Consider the following 21,479-nt stretch of genomic DNA (forward strand, 5'->3'; position numbering starts at 1 on the left):
CCTCTCGGGCAGGGCTGAGGCTCCTGCCTGCCCTCCCCTGCCCTGCCTCCTGCACAGAGCCGTGGGGAGAAGGCATCCAAAGGCTCTTGTCCTGCCAGAGCCCCTGCATGGCAAACGCTTGCCAACCCCAGCTCCATTCCGTGTCCCTGCACAGCCAGAGCTGTCTGATCCCAAAGTCCCAGCGAGGTGATTGTCTGCAACCCTGGCAAAGCTGTCCCTGCCACAGCATTTCATGGGAGTGATGCAAAACAACCCCAAACCTGCAGTGCCCAGAGAGGGGCTCTGCAGGTGGGGGCTGAAGGGCTGTGGAGCGCTGCCCTGCACTCCCACTGCATCCCTGTCCTGCATCCCCACGGCATCCCGAGCCCCTGCCCTGCTTGGCCGGGGGGAGCGGAGCTGGGGGCGGCCCTGGGAGGGGACCCCGCCGCTGGCAGGGCCGGGAGCCGGCGGGAGGGGGCTCTACAAGGCTGGCGGGCATTGGGCGAGGGGCAAGTGCTGCTGGAGAGCTCCTCCAATGGCTCCGCTCTTTGCTGGAGCCCAGAACTGCGGGGGCAGGAGCTGGGCCCGTGGAGAGGGTCCAGCATCTGCGTCGGAAGCTCCTGCACCTCCCTCTGCAACTCCTCCACCTCTTTCTGCAGCTCCAGCATCTTCTGCACCTCCAGCATCTTGGTTTCTGCATCCGTTGCAGCTGCAGAATCTCGGTCAGGTCGTGGGTCTGGACTGGCTGGGAGTGGGGGGTCCTGGAGCCCCCCGGGGTTACTGGTCTGCCCAGGGAAGGCAGCAGTGGGACACAGGCAGCAGTGGGACACAACCTGTCCCTATGGAAGCTCTGCCAGCCTGAGCCTGGGGAGGCTGCTGGCCCCCCAGATGTCAGGAGCTCTTTCCAGTCCATATCATGGATCTGCAGAGGAGGGGGCTGGCAGCCAGCCTTGCTCAGCCCAGCGTCCTCATTTTACACTGCAAAGAGGTTTTCTTCTTCTTTTAGCATAATACTGTAAAACAAAGGGCTGATCCTCCTGATTCTGCATAACCCCATCCAAACACAAACCCTCTCTGGAAGGTGTGGGACTTCTGCAGGGCCAGCTGGTTAGTGAGAGAGTTAGTCCAAGGCATCCCTGGCCAGGGTGAGTGTGGTCAGGGCTGGCAGGACAGCCCTGTCCCTGTCCAGCCATGCCAGGTGTCCTGGCTGGTGGGTACCACCACAGTGCAGCATCCCTGTGGCTGCATCCTTCACACCCATCCCTGCTGTGGGCACCACATTGGGTCAGCTGCCCAAAGTGAACAGCCTTTATATTCCATTCCCTGCAGGCAGGAGCCCCGTTTTCCCCAGGAAGGGGCTCTCTCCTGAGCAGCTCTGTGTGTCCCCAGGGTGCTGGACCAGGGATGGCCACACACCCTCACAGAGCGTGGCGGTGGCAGCACCAAGTATGTGGCAGAGAGACAGAGAGAGGTGAGGGCAACCCAGCAGCCCCAGCAGCCACCTGCCTGTCCCCTCTGCTACCTGTCTCCCACCACTGCCTGCCCCCCAGCCTCATCCCACATCAGACTCCAGACTGCAGGAGAAGGATTTTGGCTGCCTGGAGGTCACTGTCATTGCAGCAGTGCCAAGGGGGATGTGGTAACAGGGTGCCCCAGCAAGTGATGCCTGTGGAAAGGCTGGGCTTTCCCTGCTGGCACCTTCTCCCCTGGGAGCATTGGGTGCCTGCCCAACTAAGCAGGGGCACACCTCCTCTAGGGCTGGGTTTCTGAGAGCTGAGGACCCCAAACTGCCCATCTCCCTTGGGTCTGGACTAGGGGGGTTGACTCTTTAATCCACTGAGTTTTAATATCTATGAAAACTGGTGTGTGTGTGGCTGCTGGGCAGGTTAAGTGCTCGTTACAGCAAGGATGGGCTGTGTGAGGGGAGAGTAAATCGGTGCAGCACACACTTAAGCACAGCAAACAGGGCCCTTCTGTGCCTTCCCCTGCACGATTTATTATCTCCTTTTAACGTGTTTGTGGTTTTATTCCAGTGGATCAGCTGTCCTTTAATGGCTGGTTGTTTTCTGTACTCGGAGGTGAGAAGGTGTTCTATTGTTAGTTTCTCCTGCTTGGTGAAAAATTGAAGTGTGGTTCAATTAGCAGCAAAATCATAATACAGTGTCCTGACACTGCCAGGGGAGGCTGGAGAGCTGGGGAGGCTCCTCCAGTGCCAGGACACTCCAGATAGGGATGGAGCATGGAGGAGGGAAAGCAAAATGAGTGATAAGGGCATAAAACTGATATCGGGCACTGCAGCACTTGAAAGACAGGAGAAAGAAACCGAGACAATTTCCAGCTCCACTTCGCAACAACGTGTTTATTGGGAGTGCTTAAAAAACAAACAAACAAAAAGAGAATAGAGAAAACCAAACTGATGCACAGACTGCCCTATCTCATGCTCTACGCCAGGTACAAACTCAGAACTACTTTGGATCTGCCGTGGTTGCCGTGGCCGTGCCGGGAGCTTGGAGGTGTGAGTGCTTGGGCTGAGGTGACCCAGGGCCTGAGGGCTCCCCGGGAGAGCAGCACCGGTGGGGGTGATGCAGCTGCAGGTCCCCAGATCTGCCTTCCCATCCCATGGCCAGAGCCCCGCTGTTTGTGCCTGTCTGCTCCCACCCAGCACTCTGGCTGCTGATGGCCGTTTCCCAGGTAAGCCTCCTGCCTTTTTTGGGAATTCACCCTCTCCCCGCACTGTCCCGGCAACCAGCATCCCTTCCAGCTCCCTCCTCATCACCTCCAACCCTCTCCGCTCCCGGTGGGCTGGGTGGGGAAGAGGGAGGAAGGGGTGGGAGGCAGCAGGGTTAGTTTTGGCCGAGGCAGTGCCTCTCCCCACCCAGCCCACCTGAGTTTCCAGCCGGTGCCGCTGCTGCCAGCGCCTTCCTCCCGGCCCCGGGGCGGCCGGCTCAGCACACGGAGCAGCTGTTGGTCTTGTTCATGGGCGGCCTGAGTGCCTGCTCCTTGGGCAGGGTCTCCCTCCTCTTGCAGAGTGCAGGGCTGAGCCGGCTGGGCAGGTTGGCTTGCTGCAGCAGCTCCCTGAACACCTCCAGGACGTTCTCGTTGTCCTTGGCCGACGTCTCCACGAAGCGGCTGTTCCAGTCCAGCTCCACCAGCGACAGGGCGTCCTCCACCGGCACCTGCCGCTCGCCGCCGCTCTCCGCCTTGTTGCCGACCACCACGATGGGGGGGAACTTGTCCTCCTTCACCTCCAGGATCTCCTCCCGCAGGCTCTTCACGCTCTCGAAGGACTCGGCGTCATCCACGGCGTAGACCAGGGCGAAGGCATCGCTGTTCTGGATCGAGAGCTTCCTCATGGCCGGGAAGGAGTAGCTGCCGCTGGTGTCCAGGATTTCCACCTTGACCGTGGCCCCGCACACCTCGTACTCCTTGCTGTGCAGCTCCTCCACCGTGCGCCGGTGCTTGGGCTCGAAGGTGTCCATCAGGAAGCGGCGGATGAGGGATGTCTTGCCCACGCCGGCAGCTCCCAAGAAGACCAACCGGACGTGGTTCTTCTCCTTCACCACCAGGGACATGGCTGGCGCAGAGGGGACAGGATGCTCCGCAGCTGGCACTCACCCCACAGGTGTCCCTGGGTGGCTGCAGCCCCGGTGTCCCTCCGTCTGTCCGTCCTCCCCTGCAGCGACTCAGTGCAGCCAGAGGAGCTTGGTGTCACCGCTCCGCAAACTTCTCCCCGGCTGTTTCGCCGCGCGCTCTACAATCCACAAGTCCGGCTCATTTTTTTTTTATCCTGGTTCCTCTCTGCCATGTGGCACCAAGCTGTCCAATCTCCAGTGGGTTGTGGGTGCTGGAGGAGGGAGGGCAGGGAGGGAGGAGAGCGGGGTGCTCCGGGCCAATCCGCGGAGTTCAGCCCTGGAAAGCCACTCCAGCCCTGGAGCTGAGCGCGCTGCATTGCACCGCCGCCGCTGCCGGGAGCACCAGGAGCTGCAGCACCGCAGCCGTCCAGCACTGCTGTCCTGCCTGGAGATTAACGGGTGCTCCTTGGCATTCCTGGGCTTGCTGGCAGCGGGGACAATCAGTGGCTGATCCCTACCCATTGGGTGGCTCAAGGCCAGGCATGTCAGGGGCTGGACAGCGGCACCCACAGCGTTTCTTGCGCTTACCTGGGGCTGGGGACTCGTTTGCAGGCGGCGTTGCTGCAAATGTGCCCAAGCCTTCAGTGAAGTGATGAAATATTTGACTTGAGGGGGAAAAATAAGCTCTCCCGTCCGTCATAACCTCCACACTCAGCTGTCAGTTATCCCCCGATTTTTATGAAATATTTAACCAGAGGGGAAAATAAAATCTCCCTGAAAACGATGCACCACGGTCTCCAGGAGCAGGTGCTGGCAGACGTGGGGAGGGATGCTGGCCCTGACTCAGCAGTGGGGTTGCTTTAGAGGTGCAGGCTGCCCCACCTGAGTGTGTTTCCTCAGCAGCCACCTTCCATTCCGTGCTTGAGTTGTTTCAGAAGCTGATTTATGCAAAGTGCAAATACAAAGGGAGCTCACTCAAAAGTTAAAATAAGTTTTTGTCATGAATTTGGGGGTGTGTGGTTTCTTATAGCTTTAATGCAGCTGGTCTCCTTTCCATATCCAAGTCCCAGTTCCAGCATTTAGTTCTGGCTGAATGTATTGATTATGATTTATTGATCTGGCTGAAATTTGTCGATTTCAAAACCCTTTTTCACAAGAATTATTCCTCCCTCTTAATCCCCAAATTATTGTTACATTTCAGCCATGTTCAGCTTTTCTTACCTGGTCTTACTATTAGGAGAGACAAGATTGTATCAAGGTGAGCAGAGTCCTGTCCTGGTCTCAGCCTGCCCTTGGAGAAGGGAAAGGTTGGTCCCTAACAAGACTGGCAAAGGATTGGTCTCCAGTACCCCGTGGTGTCATCTGGTGATGCTCCTTTGCTTGCCAACATGAAACTCTTTCTGGTAAGATTTCCTGAGCCATGTGGAGAGCCCAAAGGTGATGCCAAGGGCTGAGCTGTGAGAAGGAGCTGAGGATGCAGAAGATGTGATGGCACAGCTGTAGGACCTCAACAGGCTGAAAACCAGGAGAAGGGGTGGATGAGCAGAGGTGCTGGGTGTAAGCACATGAACGAAGGAGTGATCACACTTTGTTGCCTGGTTGTGCCGTTGGCATCAGTGGAAATGACCCAAACGTGCTGAGGAAGCAGGGCAGGACAAGTAATCTTACCCCAGCTTTTGGAAGCTGTTTAAAGCCAAAACCCTTTTTGTTTTTTTTTTTTAAATAGAAAAGAATTTGGTCAATGCTTCTTTGTGCTTAGATAGACGTAGTGACAGGGGTTTTCGAGGGAGGAGATGAAAGGGTTTTCCTGTGGTTCCTCCCAGCTGCTATAGCAAAACTCCACATGCTCTCAGGATGTGCTGGGGGACTTTGTGATGCCCTTGCTGCTGCTCCTTTTCCCAGCATTTCATTCCAAAGGGCCTCAAAACATGGATCTGTCCAACCTCACAACACCCAGCGTCTCTCTCACAGGTGCAGAAATGATGCTGGACCCCGTGGCAGGAGGGATTTGGGCACCCCAGGCTCCAAACACCCCATCCTGGCTCTAAACCCTCCACCAGCACCCCACAGTGAAGGAACCATGAGCTGATGGACACACTGGCAAATGCCAAGCAGCAATGCCATCCATGGAGGGTTTCCCAAACTCCAGACTCTGGCTGGGAAGGTGACCCTGGTGCTGTGGGAGCCAAGACTGGGTCGTCACGAGCACTGTCCTTGGTCTGGGTCATTTCTGCAAAGAGTGGAAGTGTCCTGTGTGGTGTGGGCAGGACAAAGGGCCAGCCCAGGCTGTGTGAGACAAAGAGATGTGGCACTGCAGTCACACACAGTCACACAGAGCCAGTCTCTGCATCCCCAATGATTTTTCACATCACTTGTCTCCCTTCAGTTCTCACATCTGTGCTGCTATGGTTACCGAGAGCCTGAAAGGTTTTAAATCTCCCTCAGAGCAGTGGAGGATTTCAGGATAATCTTGTTAGGAGATGAGCAATGAATATTTCCAAAGGCCTTTTGCATGGATAGCTCGTTCCCCATGAGCTTATGGCCCCTGACAGCAGAGGAAGCAAAGGGTGGGGGGACTGTGTGCAGGGAAGGGAAGAGACAGGGAAGGATGAACACAGCAACTTGTTTTCCACTGCAGCCCTTTGTGCCCACAGTGATGTCCCTAAATGATGTATTTTTCAAGGCTGACCAGTTTGGGTCAGGTATTATAAAAAAAATAATTATTCCAAGTCTGTGTTTTCCCCAGGGAAAGACTCACAGAGCCTTTATGGGCACTTGGAGATGGGGACAGCTGTGGATGAGTCCTACAGAAGAACTCTGCATCCTGTGAGATGAGCAGTGGGACCCATTGGGATGGCCAGTGGCGCTGAGGTGGCTCATGGCTTTTGCAGTGCTGCAGGAGGGAGAGGATCCCTGTGGGATTTCGTAATCCAGGTGCACTGTTGGATCCTGCTACTGAGGGCACACGCTGCACCAGTGGGGACTGGAGCATATCGGGGGCAAAACCTCTGCCAGCTCTGTGCCCGTGGGAGAGAGGACCATGACGCCCCAGGGAGGGAGGGAATGAGGGAGGGAGGGAGGCAGCAGGGAGGGAAAAGAGCCCTGAGCAGGGCAGGGAGGAGGGCAGGCACTGGGAGAAAGGATGAGAGGAATCAGCAGTGATGGGCAGGAGCTGGGATGGAGCACAAGCGAGCCAGGGGTGGGTTTGGGGCAGGTGGAGTCACAGCCTGTGAACGTCCAGCATTCACAGGCACATCTGGAGCAAAGGGTGCGTCAGGACATAAAGTGCTCATCCTTCCCCAAAGCCAACCCTGTGCAGGGCCAACAGCCACGGAGCGCTGGGACACCCTGGGGGAAGGTGAGGGATGGTCCCCAGGGTCCCAGTCAGTGTCAAGGCTAAGGCACAGCCATAAGCCAAGCTTGGAACGCCAGTCAGTCCCTGCCTGAGCAGGCTGGGCAGCCCTTGGCCATCAGGAGAGGGCAGTTTGGGTCAGAATTATGGAAAATGGCATGTGGGCTGCTGCTTCCCACCATGTGCTGGCAGGGGAGAACTGGGGGGAAGCTGCAGATGAAGGGACCAGGGAGGCACGGGGGCAAGGGCAGAGGAGGGGGCTGGACCCCTGCTCCTGGACAAAGCCAACAGCACTTAATACAGGAGAAACCCTGGGCTCTGCTCCCTTCACACTGCTGATTGCAAGCAGGAATGTGGGACACTCTGGAGCCTCTTCTGTCCCTGAACCAGCCCACAGAGCTCCTCTGATGGAGGGGTGTGAGTAGAGTTCTGCCAAAAAAGGCCTCAGTGTCCTGACAAGGTTTGCAACATCTTTAGAAAACGTACATTTGTATTTCACTCTCGAGCTTATGTTTGGTGTCTGACAGTGACCATGTGAGGGGGAAACCAAAAAAGCACAACAGACCCTTTCCACTGCCCAAGTGCTGCCCAGCTCCACTGCCAGGCACGGCTCTGCTGCAGCTCCAAGATGTGAGCAAGATGATTTGCACACTGCAGGAACAGCCCGTGCTGTGTCTGGACGTGGTTTTGGGAGCTCAGATCTCAGTGCTCAGCTGTCACGGGTCAGAGGGAGCGGTGGCTCCAGCGTTCCCAGGCACAGTGCAGGAGCAGCTGGTGCTGGGCACTGCTCCAGCCCTGGACACGGTGCCCCAGATCAGCACCACGGGTCACACACGGGGTAAATGGGAGCCCTGGGCCTTGCCCATTGCTCACAGGCAGTGAAGCATCATTATAAATGTGGTGGTGAGCAGTTTGCAGCAGGGTGACACATTCCCATGACTCTGGGCCAGCTTCTGGAAGCTGTTGGAGCTGATACAGCGCTGACTCCTGTGATGGGGTGCCTGCTGCCCCAGCACCCTGTGCCTTTGCACCATATAGCAGGACACAGTGGCAGTGAGGGCAGCCTGTGCCTGCAGGATGCTCCCACCCCGTGCCACCTGCTTGTGCCCCTGCCTCCTGTTTCTGCCCATGGATAAATTCATGGTGGACGTCAGAGCAGCTGCATTTCCAGCAGGGTTTTCTGGTGTTCCAGCTGAGGTGGTGAGCAGGAAGTGGGCAGTAATGAGGAACCCCAGTGACATCATCTGCACTGCCTGGTGTGTCCCCAGCTGCTGTCCATCACCACAGGCAGTGGGGGGTGTGACTCATTGCTTCTCCCACCCGGAATGAGCCCTGGGTGGGAGACCAGTCGAAAGCAGGAGAGGGGAAGAGAGGGTTGGCAGTGAGCTGCCTGTCTGCCCCTGCTGCCTGTACCAGGGTCAGGGAGGCAGGTCCTCACCCCGTCGTGGGGACACCCAGCTGCACTAGAGAGGGTTAAACCTGCCTCTCTCGGAGATTAAATCCAAATGGCCTTTGATTTAGCGACAGGTGAGAGGAGAAACCTGAACCGCTGTGGCTTCCGCCCCCACTTTAAAGGGGAGCTTCAGCCCTCCTGGATGCATAGATGGATCAGCCATACGTGGGGCTCTGTGCCTGTCTGGAACAGCCTGTCACCATATGGATCCTGTTCCCGGAGCTGGTGAGGCCACCATGGGGAACGTGCCACTCCAAGGGGGGACAGCCTGTGGCTCAGCCCTGTTTGGGGGCCATGTGGAGGTGACAGGCCCTGGAGAGGGTCACACCCGCCCTGGCTCCTGCCCTGCTGCCTGGTGACCCCCAGTGCCAGATGGGGGTAGAGGCAGGAGTTGGTGAGGGCTGGGTGTCAGTGGGGAGAGAGGAGGAGAGTGGTGCTGGATTTGGGATCCTCCAGTGCCAGTGAAGGAGGTATGGGAGGAGATCCCTGCTGGCATCACCAATCACTTCAGGGGAACCAAGGGCATCCTCATGGCATGTCCTGCTGATCCAAGTCACAGCCAGGCTCATGGAAAACAGTGTCACCTGTGCTGCCATCAGCAAGGAAGCTCAGCCCTGGGGTCATGGCTGTGGCACCCAGTTTAGGCACAGGGGCACTGGAAGCCGACTCTGGCACAGGCACTCCCCACCTCATCCCTGCTCCACACAACCGCCTCTTCCAGGTCAAAGAGGTCATCTGGGGTCTCAAAACCCACCTTGGCCCCAGCCCCATTTCCTGCCACAGCCCCTGTTCCCCCCTGGCCGAGGGGGCCGAGGGACCCGTGCTGGTGCTGCGGGGGGTGGGCAGGGAGCCACGGACAGCCTGTACCAGACACCCTCGGGTAACAGAACCCAGCCTGCTCGTAAACAAATGTCTTGCTGAGGACTAAAGGGATTTAGTGCAGCTGTTCTCAGGCTCAGAGGAGTTTCTGTAATATCTCTTATCTTGCCCTGGCTGGGATTATTGGCTGGAGCAAAGAGCTCGTGTCTCTTTGGGCCACGGACACGGCGTTTCCTTGGGTGACACGGGGTGACACAGCAGAGCTCTCGGGTCATCAGGAGATGAAATGTGTGATGCCGAGGTCTCAGATGTGTGTCCCACAGCCCTGAGGTGCAATGGGGGAGCAGGGCTCCAGCCCAGCCCCTCTGCAGCAGGCTGCAGTGGTCCTGGTGGTACAAAGTGTAGTAGCATTAACCAGGGCAGGACTGCAGGGGTGCACCTGGCAGTGCATCTCTGCATGAGTGATACACGTCCTAGAAGGCACAGGCAAGGGATTTCCAGGAGAAAAATGTCAAATTAGGTAAGAACACCCCTGAAGTACAGCATAGAGTCCTGCCGTTGTCCAGGAAATTTAAATGTGAAGAGCTACTCTAAATTCAGAGAGAGCCTGGCACCCTCGAGGGATGCCTGAAGGGGTTTGTGGGGCTGGGAGTGGATGTGTGGCTTCTCATGACAGTGTCAGAAGGAGATGGGATCTTCAGTGGATCCCACAGTGTTAGCACAGGGGCTGGTGCAGCAGGGTCTGGTGCTGGCAGGAGATGCCCAAGACCCCAGACTGGGGACACAGGACCACAGAAGGGGGTCTTCACCCACCCAGCCTGGGCTCAGCCATGGCTCCTCTCTCCCAGGCTGTCACTGAGGCTGCCAGGGGACACTGCAGCCATCATCACATCTCTGCTCCCAGCAGCCAGGCTGAGCTCCTGCCCGGAGCAGAGCTGGCAGCCAAGGCTCCCTGACCCGTGTCCTGCTGGGAGCAGTGCTCTGTGCCATGCCCGGTGCAAAGGCAGGCAGACGTGACGCTCTTGCCCTGAAAACCAACTGGGGTGGTTTTTTTTTTCTTTCCAGAGTGCATGAAAATGTCATGTTGTAAACATCCCCCAGTGCTCTGCCTGCCTGGGGCCACCTGTCACTGCCCATGAGGAGCCCTTCCCCACTCTCTGCATGGCCTTGACTCCTTGGGCTTTCATGCCACGGTCCCCTACCCTTTCCCCAGTGACTCCTTATCCTTAAATAACCAAATTAACCTTCACATCTTGGGGCAGAAGTGACCTCAGCGTTGTCCTGGGTCTGAGCTGATTATTGCTGTAGACATGTCCGTGGTCAAAATGCTCCTTCTTTTTCAGGGCAGGAGCAAAGGACGGGTCTAGCCAAAAGCAAGGTCAAAAAAAATGAGCTTTTCATTCATTTTACAAGGGAGCCCGATGTTCCCTCTGAATGTGCCAGGTCCCACAGTGTGGGCTGCATGTCCCCTGCCCTGGGGGACAGCTGACCCGGGCTGGCAGCTCCTTGGCTGCAGCCTTCAGCTGCCGAGTCTCAGCGTTTTGGTCTGGCTTGCCCCCAAAACCTCTCCCCCTGCCCCTCTTGGTTTCAGAGGAGGAAGCACTGTCCCCATGCCCCACCACCCCCTCTCCAAAGGCACTGTCACCATAAGAGCTCCTGACAGCACAGCTCGGGCAGCCGCTGTCTCGGCTCCGCAGACTCTGCCGGGGGCTCCGGCGCGGCCGACGCCTGTCAGGGCATCTCCTGCTCGTGACATATTTCCTGTCGGGGACTATCAGCAGCAGCCAGCCCTGGCCGTGCCCAGGGGCACCATCCTGCTGAGCCCCCGTGTGCCCAGCTCTGTGCTGTCTCCCAGCTTCTGGCCTCTGAGCTCTCTTGGTGTCCCCAGCACAGCCCTTCAGCTCTCCTGGTTTCCCCAAATTTTTGCTTGGGAGGAATCAAAGTGGTGTTGGTGAGCCATGAAGAGGCACCTTCCCTGGCTGCCTGTGGATGGAGCCTGCTGTCATGGGGCCCTCCCTGCCCTGAAGGATGAGCAGTGCCATGTCTCTGGTTTGCAGAACACTCAAGGCACCTGCAAACCAGCTGCAAACGAGGAAAGTCCCCTCTCATGGTGGGTAAGCAGGCAAGAGCATGTTCTGGGAGCAGGGACACTGGGGACTATCCCCAGCAGGACAGGCTGCCAACTGAGCCAGGAGGAGGGATCGTGGAATCATGGAATCATAGAATGGTTTGGGCTGGAAGGGGCTTAAGAGATCATCTTGTCCCCACCCCCTGCCATGGGCCACTGACCAGGTTGGTGTGAGGTGATGCTCTGGGACTAAAAGATGACAAACCCAAAATCACATTTGTCAGAGGGGACTGGAGGGCAGGGGACATTGCAGACCTGGGGGCTTGGTGGGAGAATGGGGGGCTCAGGGCTCCCCTCCTTGCAGGGCTCTGAGCTGTGGTATCTCCTGGCATCAGAGCTGTTCCCAAGTGCCTGAGCAGTGCTTTGTGGCTCTTCCATGGCTCTGAAGATGGGGAATGATGTGCACTTCCATCAGCCTCCTCTGGCATTAGTGTGAAGCAGAGAGGAGCTGGCAGTGATAAGATAACCCATGTAGCTGCTTTATGCTCAAGTTCGGGTCTCATTTCTATCAAGACCAGTGTGGCTCCAGTGGCATCAGGAGGGGAGGGGATGTTGATCTGACACCAGGACCTGAGCACCCCTTAACGTCTCCCAAACAGGGCTGTGCTCGCCCTGTGGGTCAGCCAGGCCCTCCCACTGCCTCCATTTTCCTTGTGCAGTGACCTGTGTGGGTGCTCATGTGCTTCCCTCCTCTCCTTTCCAGCAGTGCTCCAAACAATCGTCTGTATTTACCCGGAGCTGATGGATGTGGCTCCTTGTGCTGACCCTGGCCAAGTTCCTCCTGCTCTCACAGCAGGGATGTGGGAAGGGAAATGTCCCAGCCTTCAGCCCATGCCTCCAGCTCCTTGCCTCCATCCCTCTGGCCAAGGGCTGCTAAACCCTCTGCAGGAGCTGCTGCAAAGGGGACAGAGGTGAGATTCGTTTTTATGAGATAAACTGAGGCAAGGAGGGCAAAGCACTGCTGCATTCCTGGCTCACAGAGCAGCTTCTCTGAAGGTGGAAATAGAAGTGCAAAGCTGCAAATGGCCAGCTGTCCCCTGGACTGCAGCAGGTGTCCCCAGGGGCTGCCAGCTGGGGTCAGACCCCATTGCTCCCCAACATTCCCGCTGCCCCCCACTGACACTCCCCAGTGCCTCCCAGCATCCCCATTGCCTCAGCCTGCTGGGGACAGCAGGGGTGGGCTGCTGGAGCAGCACTGCACTGATCCCCACTCTGATCCCTGCTCTGATCCCCACTCAGCACTGGCACCACTGGAAAACCTGCTCTGGCTCAGAGAGAATCAGAGAGGCGAATGGCAGGAGTAACCTCTGAGTAACCTGGTCCTCCTGGCCTAGTGGAAGTTTCCTTGCCCATGGCAGGGGGTTGGAACAAGGTGAGGTTTAAGCTCCCTTCCAGCTCAAACCATGCTGTGATTCTACGAAGAGGGGCTGTGGCAGTGGCTGTCGGTTTCTGCGGGCAGGCTCACACTGGTGAAGGATTTTCCTGGTATGGATGGGGAGAAGGACCCTCATGAGTGCACTAACAACAGGCAGAAACCCCCCCGGTTTCCTTTCCCAAAGCTGACTCTGCCATTCCAGGCTGCCCATTGCACAGACAGCAGCAACCCAGTTCCCTCCAGTACCGCCCCATTTCCCAGGGCGATGTGCTGTGACTCACCGGAGCCCGGGGGGCGGGCAGGCAGCATCCCGGCTCTGACACGGAGCTGTGACAGCCCCAGCCTTGCTCTGGGATTCGGGAGCACCTCCCAGTGACCGAGGCTGTTCCAGCACAGCTCACGACGTGTCCCCACCACCACGGACACCCCTGGCCCCCGCAGAGTGGTCGCCCTGAGTGACTGGCTCAGCCCAGCCCGGCTCACACTTGTTTGTCAGAGAAGAGCCATCCGGACCGAGCCCTTCCTTCAAGGGTGCTGCTGCTTGTCACTCTGTCACATCCATGAAGCGCCAAGGCAGCGCCATGGAGCAGAAATGACACGTTCTGGCAGCTGACATCTCCAGGAAGGGTTTAGCATAAGACAAACTCACCCTACGGTGAGCTAATGCTCCCGAGCTGCCATCCTGCAGTGCCCAGGACGCTCCTGATGCCCAAACAGGAGCAAACAAAGGCGGGGGTTTGTCCTGGATCCATATGACGAGCGCCAGCGGTGCGGGGTGACCTGACAAAGCCAGATGTGTTTGGCAATCCTCTGGCTCATAAATTGGATTTGCTGCCACCGTGTCACGCTCCAGATGGCACAGTGTGTGTGCCCTGGTGTTGGGGAGGGGCACAGATGCGTGGTGAGCCGCGGTCAAGGGCTGGCATCTGCTCCTGCCTTCAGGTGGACTCGGATAAAAGGGTCTTTCAGGGCTGTGCTCACCTGTGAATGAGGGGGGGGGGGTTTGCACAGATGTGGGTGTGTTTGTGCACAGTGTTTGCACACATGTGGGTGTGTTGGTGCACAGTGTCAGCAAAATAAAGCAGTGATTACAAAGCGACGGTGCCAGTGCTGAGCAGAGGCAGGACAAGGCTCCCTGCTGAGGGTGGGATGCAGGGATCTCCTCCTGCAAGCTTCCAGCCACGTCTCGCTGCTGCCTGCACCATCCTGGCTTGTTTAAAGCCCCCATTCCCCCCCCCCCCCCATATATGTATTCTTATATGTGGGGCAGATAGAGGCACTTTGTAAACTCACCTTCTCCCCTCCCAGCACAGGGAAGGCAGTGTGGGATGCAGGGCTGGAGAGGGGTGCTCTGCCCAGGGAGGGATGCTGTTCTGAGGCTGACAGGGCTGCCCGAGCCCCTGGGACCCTGCACTTTAAAGGCATTAAGAAACCCTGCACAGAGGGGCTGCAGGAAAAGTGCTCTCACTGTCAGGGGGGTTAAACTTGCCCCACAAGCACCCCTGCTGCAGCCTGGCACTGGGTCAGCTCTGGTGTCCCTCTGCTCTCAGCTGCAGGGCTGAAAACACTTTCTTTTGGCAGCACTTTCTATGGAGCTGCAAACCAGGCAGCTGAAATTTATGACTTTGCCCTCCCTGAACCAGGACCCTGAAACTTATGGGATGAAGGTGGCAGCTCTGCTCCTTGCTCTGCTTTCCCTGGCCGGGTCTGAGCTCTCCAGGTCCCTGCCAGAGGCTGTCCCCCAGCCTCTCCCAGTGAGCACTGACTCAGCAGCATCTCTGGCTTGCTGTGGGGGCTCTCAGGGGCTGCCAGCACTGCAGGGGCCATCAGCTTGTGACGTCTGTGGCCTGACTCAGAGCTCTGAGGCCCTGCCTGCTCCATCCCCAGGGTCTTCACATTCTCCTGGGGAGGTTGGTATGTGTGTGCCAGACGTCACTCCAGGTCCCCACAGCCTTTCTCTTCATCCCCAGTGGGCTCCTTGGACTGGTTTCTTAGACAAGGGGTCCGTCCCTGGGGATGGGTTGGTGCTACTGTTTGGGCTGGAGGAGCAGATGATGGTGTCTCCTGGCTGTTCTCCACCGAGAGCTCTGGGGCAGCTGCAGGCACCACCAGCTCCCCAACATGACACAGAGAGACAGCAGCTTTCCAAAAACCTGGTGCTCTGTGTTATCCACTGATCTGATTCATGCCCTGTCTCCCAGCCCTTCACTAATTAACACTCATCCTCCTTCTCCAGCAGCTCCACACCAGGTCCTGTGCCAGGCTCTGTGCAAGTCCCAGCAGCTGGTCCCCAACCCGCATCAGCCCCTGCTCCTCCAGAAGTGATCCAGCACCATTCCCAGGGATGTTATTTCAGATCCACAGCTCTAACTCACACCCACAGGTGCCCAGCCAGGGCACCTCAAAGGGCAAAGCAAAGCAAAGATGGAACAGCGTCGCAGCCTTTGAGCCTGAACACATTTGTTCTTCTGTTTCAGGAGGCAAAGACCCAGCATTGCTGGTATCACGTCCTCTGGGATGCAGTGGTGTGCTCTGGGATCCCCCTCCATGGCTCCCAGCAGCAGTGTGTCCCATATGGGGTTGGGCTGTGGTTCAGTGGGGTTTTGGATATCTGTTTGCACAGATTGATGTCACTGCTCCGTGTCCCCCAGGGGAAGGACCTGGAGATGTGACTGCTGAGTGTCCCACTGTGGGAGATCCTGCAGGACAATCAGCACAGTGCCAGGAGGGGTGACTGGGCCAGTCTGGTGTGTCTGCCTTCACAGCAGTGCTCCCCTGGTCCCAGCCTGGGATGGGTCTGTGTGGTGCCCTCTGCTCTCACTGAGTGCCAGCCATGGGGCCACCACTTGGGCTGTGTCTGGGGGTTGGAGCTCCAGCCCCAACATCCCACTGAGTCCTGGGCAGCAGCACCAGCCACCCCTTGCCAAGATCCTGCCCTATTCCAGGTGGGAAAAGCTGTTCCTTAGGTCCAGAGAGCTCTCCTTGTCCCACAGGATGGGCTTTGCCATTCCTCCTTCTCAGTCCTTTGCAGTTCCCCCCAGCAGCATCCAGGGCCCAGGAGGGTCAGAGAGGCAGATGGAGAGCAGGTTCCCTCCTCTCTGCAGCAGCAGAGCATCAAATATCTTCAAAGAGAATTGCTCAGGCAGCCTCAGCCCTCGGATACTGAGGGTCCTGCAGGGCCCTGGGTGCTGCAGCTCTGTTGGGGTGAGCAGAGCAGAGTTGCTGGGTGGACTGCAAGGGCCCAGCGACCTTGCCCTGGGTGATGTCCCTGCCAGTGCTGGGCAGCTCCAGCCCTCCCTGGGGAGAGCTCACATCATGCTTTCCTGCTTCTTTTCCTGTTTAATTCTTGTGAAGGATGAACAAACACCCGGGTCTGTGGCTGCCCAGGGCTGGCTCAGAGCATCAGTGTCATCATGCAAGTGTGTCCTGGCTGCTCTTGGGGGAGGGATGCAGACAAGGCTGCTGCAGAGGGGTTGATGGAATGGGCAGTGGAGAGACAGGCCCTTCCCTTGCTCAGGAAATAGAGTTTTTAGGGAAAACCTTGTGGAGGAGGTTGCCCTGCAGAGGCCCCCAGCTGCAACTGGCCCCTCTGTGGGGCCAGAGCTGCCTCGGGTATTTCACCCCTGAAGTGCCCCATGTCCAACAAGAAAAACCTTCTGTCTGCTTTGCTTGGCTCTGCTCTGGGTGTCGATGGGTGCTGGGGTCCTGCAGGGCCACCCACCCCCAGCTGTGCCAGCCCCATACGGGGGTGCTGAGCCCAGGGTGGGCACATGGGCTTGGGCTGACGATGGTGGCCAGATGGCATCACCACAGCCTGGCCTGGGATCCTTGTCCTGGTGTGTCCCTGGGCAGCCCTCACCCCTGGGCAAGGAGTTTTGGGAGTGCAGGTGCAGCCTGGCAGGGGCTGCACACACAGCCGGGGTGTGAACCAGACTTGTGGTGCTCTGCTGGCACAAGCCGTGATGGGAGAAGGTTTCTGGGAGCTGTTACGAAATATCCATCACCAACTCATGAGGGATTTCAGGGAAATCCCCTGGAGCAGGAGCAATCCATGAACAGGCTGTATTTGCAGCAGCCCATGTCCTGCACACCACGGCAGGTGGGCTCTGGGGTTCCACTGGGGATGTGGCTGGAGCTGTTTGGCCTCTCCAGGCTGGAGGGAATGGCAGAAGCTTTAAGGAGGGATGCACTGCCCATCACTCCCCAGGGCTGGAAAAACCCCTGCCATGACCTGGCAGTGCCAGTGCCAGCCATGGGGAGAGGGGCAAGTCCTGCCCTCCCTGCTCTGGCACACACATTTTGGACCTGAGGGTCCTCCAGCCACTTTGCTGCTATTTCAGCACCTCCAAGAAGAGGTACCATGTTATAATAATATAAATAACTATGCAAAGGCAAAAATACGTGAGAAAAAGTTTGGTTTGCCATCCTTTCAAGGCTCTTTTTTTGGGAGGACTTGCATTTTCAGTTCCCATCTTTTTCACCAGGCTGTTCCTCTCTCCACCTCCCTTTCCCTGGTGGAATCCTGCTCATAATTAAACTTCAGTGTTTGGATACAGCCCATTGCAGCTCATGGGTTGATTCTTACCGGGGCCAAGAAATAAGCAGAATATTTTTTCACTCCTGCAGGGTTTCTCCCAGCAGCTCCTCAAGGGTCGTCTCCGGTGTTGATTAACTTTCTCAGGACTCCTGGGAGATGGTGACTGTTTAGGAAGATTCGCAGTAGGGGGAGAGCAATCCAAGAGGCAGGATGATGCCTGGGGGACCGGCAGAGCATCCTCTTGGATGGGGCTCAGGGTGAGGGTCTGGGGGGACCTGGGGGTGACCCAGCCCGGCTGCCCCATGGGTCTGGGAGCTGGAGAGGCGGCTGCTCCCTTCTGGGGGGGCCACACGGGGCTCCCCTGCCCTGTTGGCGGCTCCCAGTATGGACCAGTGCCGAGTCCCTGGCAGTGGGAGCAGTGGGAGCAGTGGGAGCAGTGGGAGCAGTGGGGACGGGCACAGTGGGGTCAGTGTCCCCCTTCCCTGGCAGCAGGAACAGTGTCCCAGCCCCGGGCCGAGCGCGGGCCGCTGGCACCATCTAGTGGGGTTTGTGCGGGGACCGGCGGTGCCGCCGCCACCCGTGTCCCTGCCCTGTCCCCGGGCACCAGCACGGCCCCGGACCCCCCCACTCCAGGGGTCTCCCCCAGCCCTGTGCCCCCGGTCCGTTGGTTCTACAGCCCAGGCTTGGTGGGGTGGGTTTGTGCCTGACCCCCCCGCCGGTGCCCCCACAGCGACAGAGGTGACAGAGGGGGTTGGGGGTACATGGGGCTGCCTGCAGGGCTGGGTCCCCCCTACACGGGCTCAGCATCGCCCTGCTCACCCCTGGGCCGGCAGCCGTGGGGGTCTGGTGACCCCCATGAGTGGTCCAAGGGGTCACGGGGGGACACTGGGCTGGGGGGTGATGGTAGGGCGAGCCCTGGACTCCACACAGGGCAGGGTTTGGGGTCCAGCAACCGAGAGACCCCCAGCCCCCTGCGGATCTTCCCAGCACAGCCCAGACTGGGGGGTCACACAGAGCCCCCCTGCACTTGCTCTTCAACAACCAGCTGGACTTTTCCTGCACAACATCCCTTTAGGACGTGGGAGTGTGTAAACCATGGGGTGGGAGGCAAAGCTGGTGTCTGGGGCTGCCCTGCAACTTTTTTGGTGCTGGGTAGTGACAGGATGAAGTGTATCATTAACTCCTTTTTTCTTTTCTTCTTTCCCTTTTTCTTCTCCTCCTCTTTCCCCTTCTCCTCTTCCTTCATTCTCCCTTTCATTTTCAAACAATTCAAAGCACAGCCCTCAGGTGTGGGGCAGTGCTGGGGTACAGCAGCATCCCACAATACTTGTGGGGTGTTGGGAGCCAGGACTCCCCTCAGGCTGCCCATGCCAGGGGGAGCTGCCCCATTCAGGTCACCCCACGGCACAAGGGAAGACTCCATCAGCACCAGAAAAGCCTGAGATCTATCTATTTGTGGGTTTATCAGGCCAGGAGAAAGGTTGGGGGAGGCCCATCTCTGCCCCTCTTAGCCCCTGTTTCTGTAGCCCACTCTGGGCACGGGGGAAAGGGCTGAACCAGACCTGGCTCAAGCCCCAAAACCAGGGTGCCTCCCCTGCTCCCCTTGGCAGCTGCCACGTGCCCCCCAGGGCACCAAGGCTGATGGCATGAAGTGGGATGGATTCAGCAACGTCCACAGGGGAGGGAATAAAAGAGAAACAACAAGCTGCAAAACTCTGACATTATTCCCCAGCGTCCAAACTCCTCACGCCAGCATGAGTTTGCAAAATAAAATAAGTGCTTTCCTCCCCTTCAGAGAAAAAAAGGTGGATTTTTTTTTAGAGCCTGAATTGTGCTGGGTGATGGTGACTGGCAAGACAAACAAAACTTAGGGCTTCAGGCTGAGGATTTGTCTCTCCTGGTGGATTTAAGCAGCCCCTGCCCTGGGAAGCAGCTTTCCAGGGTGCTGTGCTGGCCTTGCACCTTCCCCTGATGTAGGATGGTGCCAGCACGCCCTGGGTACTCGTGGCACAGGCAAGGGCTCCACGTGCATCCTGCACTGCCTGCAATGACAGGAGCCTTTTTTCCAGCATCATTTTAACTTGCTTGCCTACACCACAGACAGAATTAGCCAACCCTGCAAGGCAATGGAAGAGAAAACAGTCCTGGCTGCTCCTGCACGTGCTGCTGTTTGGGCAGTGCCACTGGACAGTGAGCCACCACCAGCTCCTGCTCTGCCAGGAGGGATGCATGGGGAGACTTGGAAATGGCAGTTCAGGACCCTTCACCTTGGATGGCTGAGAATTTATGGGTGCATTGGCAATCTGGGTTTGAAAGTGGAAGGACAACAGGGTCTTACACCTGGAGAACAGGGAGCCCTTGGCTTTGCAGGGAGCAGGGAGGGCTGGCAGGGGAGGCAGGTGGAAAAAAAACAGATGAAATTTCTGCCAGGAATTTTGCTTTGTCTTAAAAAAAAAAAAAAAAAAAGAAAACAACAACAAAAACCCAAAACCAAACAAACAAAACAAAAAAACCTCAACCAAACAAAAAACCAACTAGCAAACAAAAAACAAACACCAAAGCCCAAAATACATTTCGACCACATTAACACCTCTCCCAGGGGAGCTGCACGGCAGAGCAGCCCTGGCCCACACCATTGTCACCTTCCCAGCTCAAGTAAGGTCAGAGGCTCAGTTTTATTTCATTCCCATTTCAGAGGAGCACTGGCCAGGCAAGGCAGCTCCCCCATGTCCCAGGGCACAGCCCAGCTGAGCAGCAAAGCCACCTCCTTGTAGGACTCCTTGTCAAGGGCTGTTGCACTCAGTAAGGTCCAGCACAGCAGAAAGCTGGTCCAGTATAATTATGTGCTGGCATAAAAATACTGGCCACATGTTAAAACTTAAAGTAGGTCAGGCAGCCATCTGGTCTTGCTGACAGACCTCCACAGACCATAGTTTAAAAGATTCTTATTTTAGAAACTTCACAGCTTGGGTAAAATTTTGAAGACCGCCCATAAACATGTTTCAGCCGCTGCTCTAACTCCAGGGGTTAGAAAAACCACAGCCTGACATTTATTGGCTCCTGTTTTAAAAATAGCTAAAGTTTAGTCTACTTCTGCTAATTAAAAATCCTAATTTCCCAAATGTGATTGTCTCAGTCTCCTGCCCAAGGTGTCAGGTGTCCTAAGGCTCACTCACCCCTGGAAATGGAGAGGATCAAACCCCTGCATGGGCGGCTCTATTCTTGAGCATTATTCTTGAATGAGAGCAGCATTATTCTTGAATGAGATAAAATGAGGCAGATTCATGGCTTGGGTAGCTGTGCCTGCACTGAGAACACCCAGTTCTCACCCACATTTCCTGTACCTTGTGCAGCTCAGGTTTCTACTCTCCAAAACAAACTGCTTTGCTTGAACTTCTCCCCAGTGGCAGAGCTGAAGAGTATCCTGCATCCCCCACAACAGCACTGCCCCAGAGCAGATCTTGCAGACCTGAATTCAGCACATAAAATAACCTGGAAGCTTTGCAGTAGATAAATGAATTAAAGAGATTGACCCCTTTTTTCCAAACAGTTCACATTTATTGATAACGATAAAAAAATCTTTTAAAGACTATCTGTATTTTATTACCAAGAATGAGGTATTATGTATACAAAACATTTACAGAATTTGATATGCAGTTCATGAGGAGAGATAGTGAAGTGCAGAAGGACACTGATAACAGGAAAAGTGCCAACAGAAGAGTTACTGGCTGAGAGAAGGAAGAAGAGCAGTAATATCACATAAAGAAAGACCAGTGTAGGGGAAATTAATTAGTCAGACTGCAGTGATCAAGTCATATTGCCACAGCACTTTGCTTAGAGGAAGATTAACTATTATTTTATCTTCCCAGCTGTTTGTGCTGTCATGTGCTTTGAGCTCTAAAATATGTGTTAAGATCAACAGCAGGAAAAACCCAAAGTGCCACTTTTGAGCCAGCTCAAGTGAAAAACAAAACACAGATCTTCAGACTTGAAAAGGGACTGCAACTCAAAAAGGTCTACAAAGCCAGACACCTCTGGACAGATGTGGAGTGTTGAATGAAGCAGATTCTTTACAGTTGTCAGCAAAATCGCCATCTGAGAGAGAGAGAGAGAGAGACAGAGACAGAGAGAGAGAGAAAGGGGACCACCTTCAGCCCTTACAGCCTGGTTAAGTGGCAGTGGAATGGCTGCTGTGCAGACACTGGGTGGGAGCTGCTTCACACCAAAGCAGTGGCCTGTCTCACACAGCTGCCCACTTTGGCAG

General features: G+C 56.6%; 1 protein-coding gene across 1 annotated transcript; it reads right to left on the reverse strand.

The window, feature by feature from the left end:
• Nucleotides 1-2,318: 2,318 nt before the first annotated feature.
• Nucleotides 2,319-3,948, reverse strand: LOC135424480 (GTP-binding protein Rhes-like). The gene has a single exon (XM_064675727.1). The coding sequence runs from the start codon at nucleotides 3,549-3,551 to the stop codon at nucleotides 2,925-2,927; it is 627 nt and encodes a 208-aa protein (XP_064531797.1). The 5' UTR covers nucleotides 3,552-3,948; the 3' UTR covers nucleotides 2,319-2,924.
• Between the last annotated feature and the right edge of the window lie 17,531 nt (nucleotides 3,949-21,479).

Source organism: Pseudopipra pipra, chromosome 19 (assembly GCF_036250125.1).
Source record: "Pseudopipra pipra isolate bDixPip1 chromosome 19, bDixPip1.hap1, whole genome shotgun sequence".
NCBI classification, from domain to species: domain Eukaryota; kingdom Metazoa; phylum Chordata; class Aves; order Passeriformes; family Pipridae; genus Pseudopipra; species Pseudopipra pipra.

What these genes read in the sequence shown, in the direction of transcription:
- LOC135424480 (XM_064675727.1), bottom strand. Translation starts at nt 3,551, where the DNA reads ATGTCCCTGGTGGTGAAGGAGAAGAACCACGTCCGGTTGGTCTTCTTG.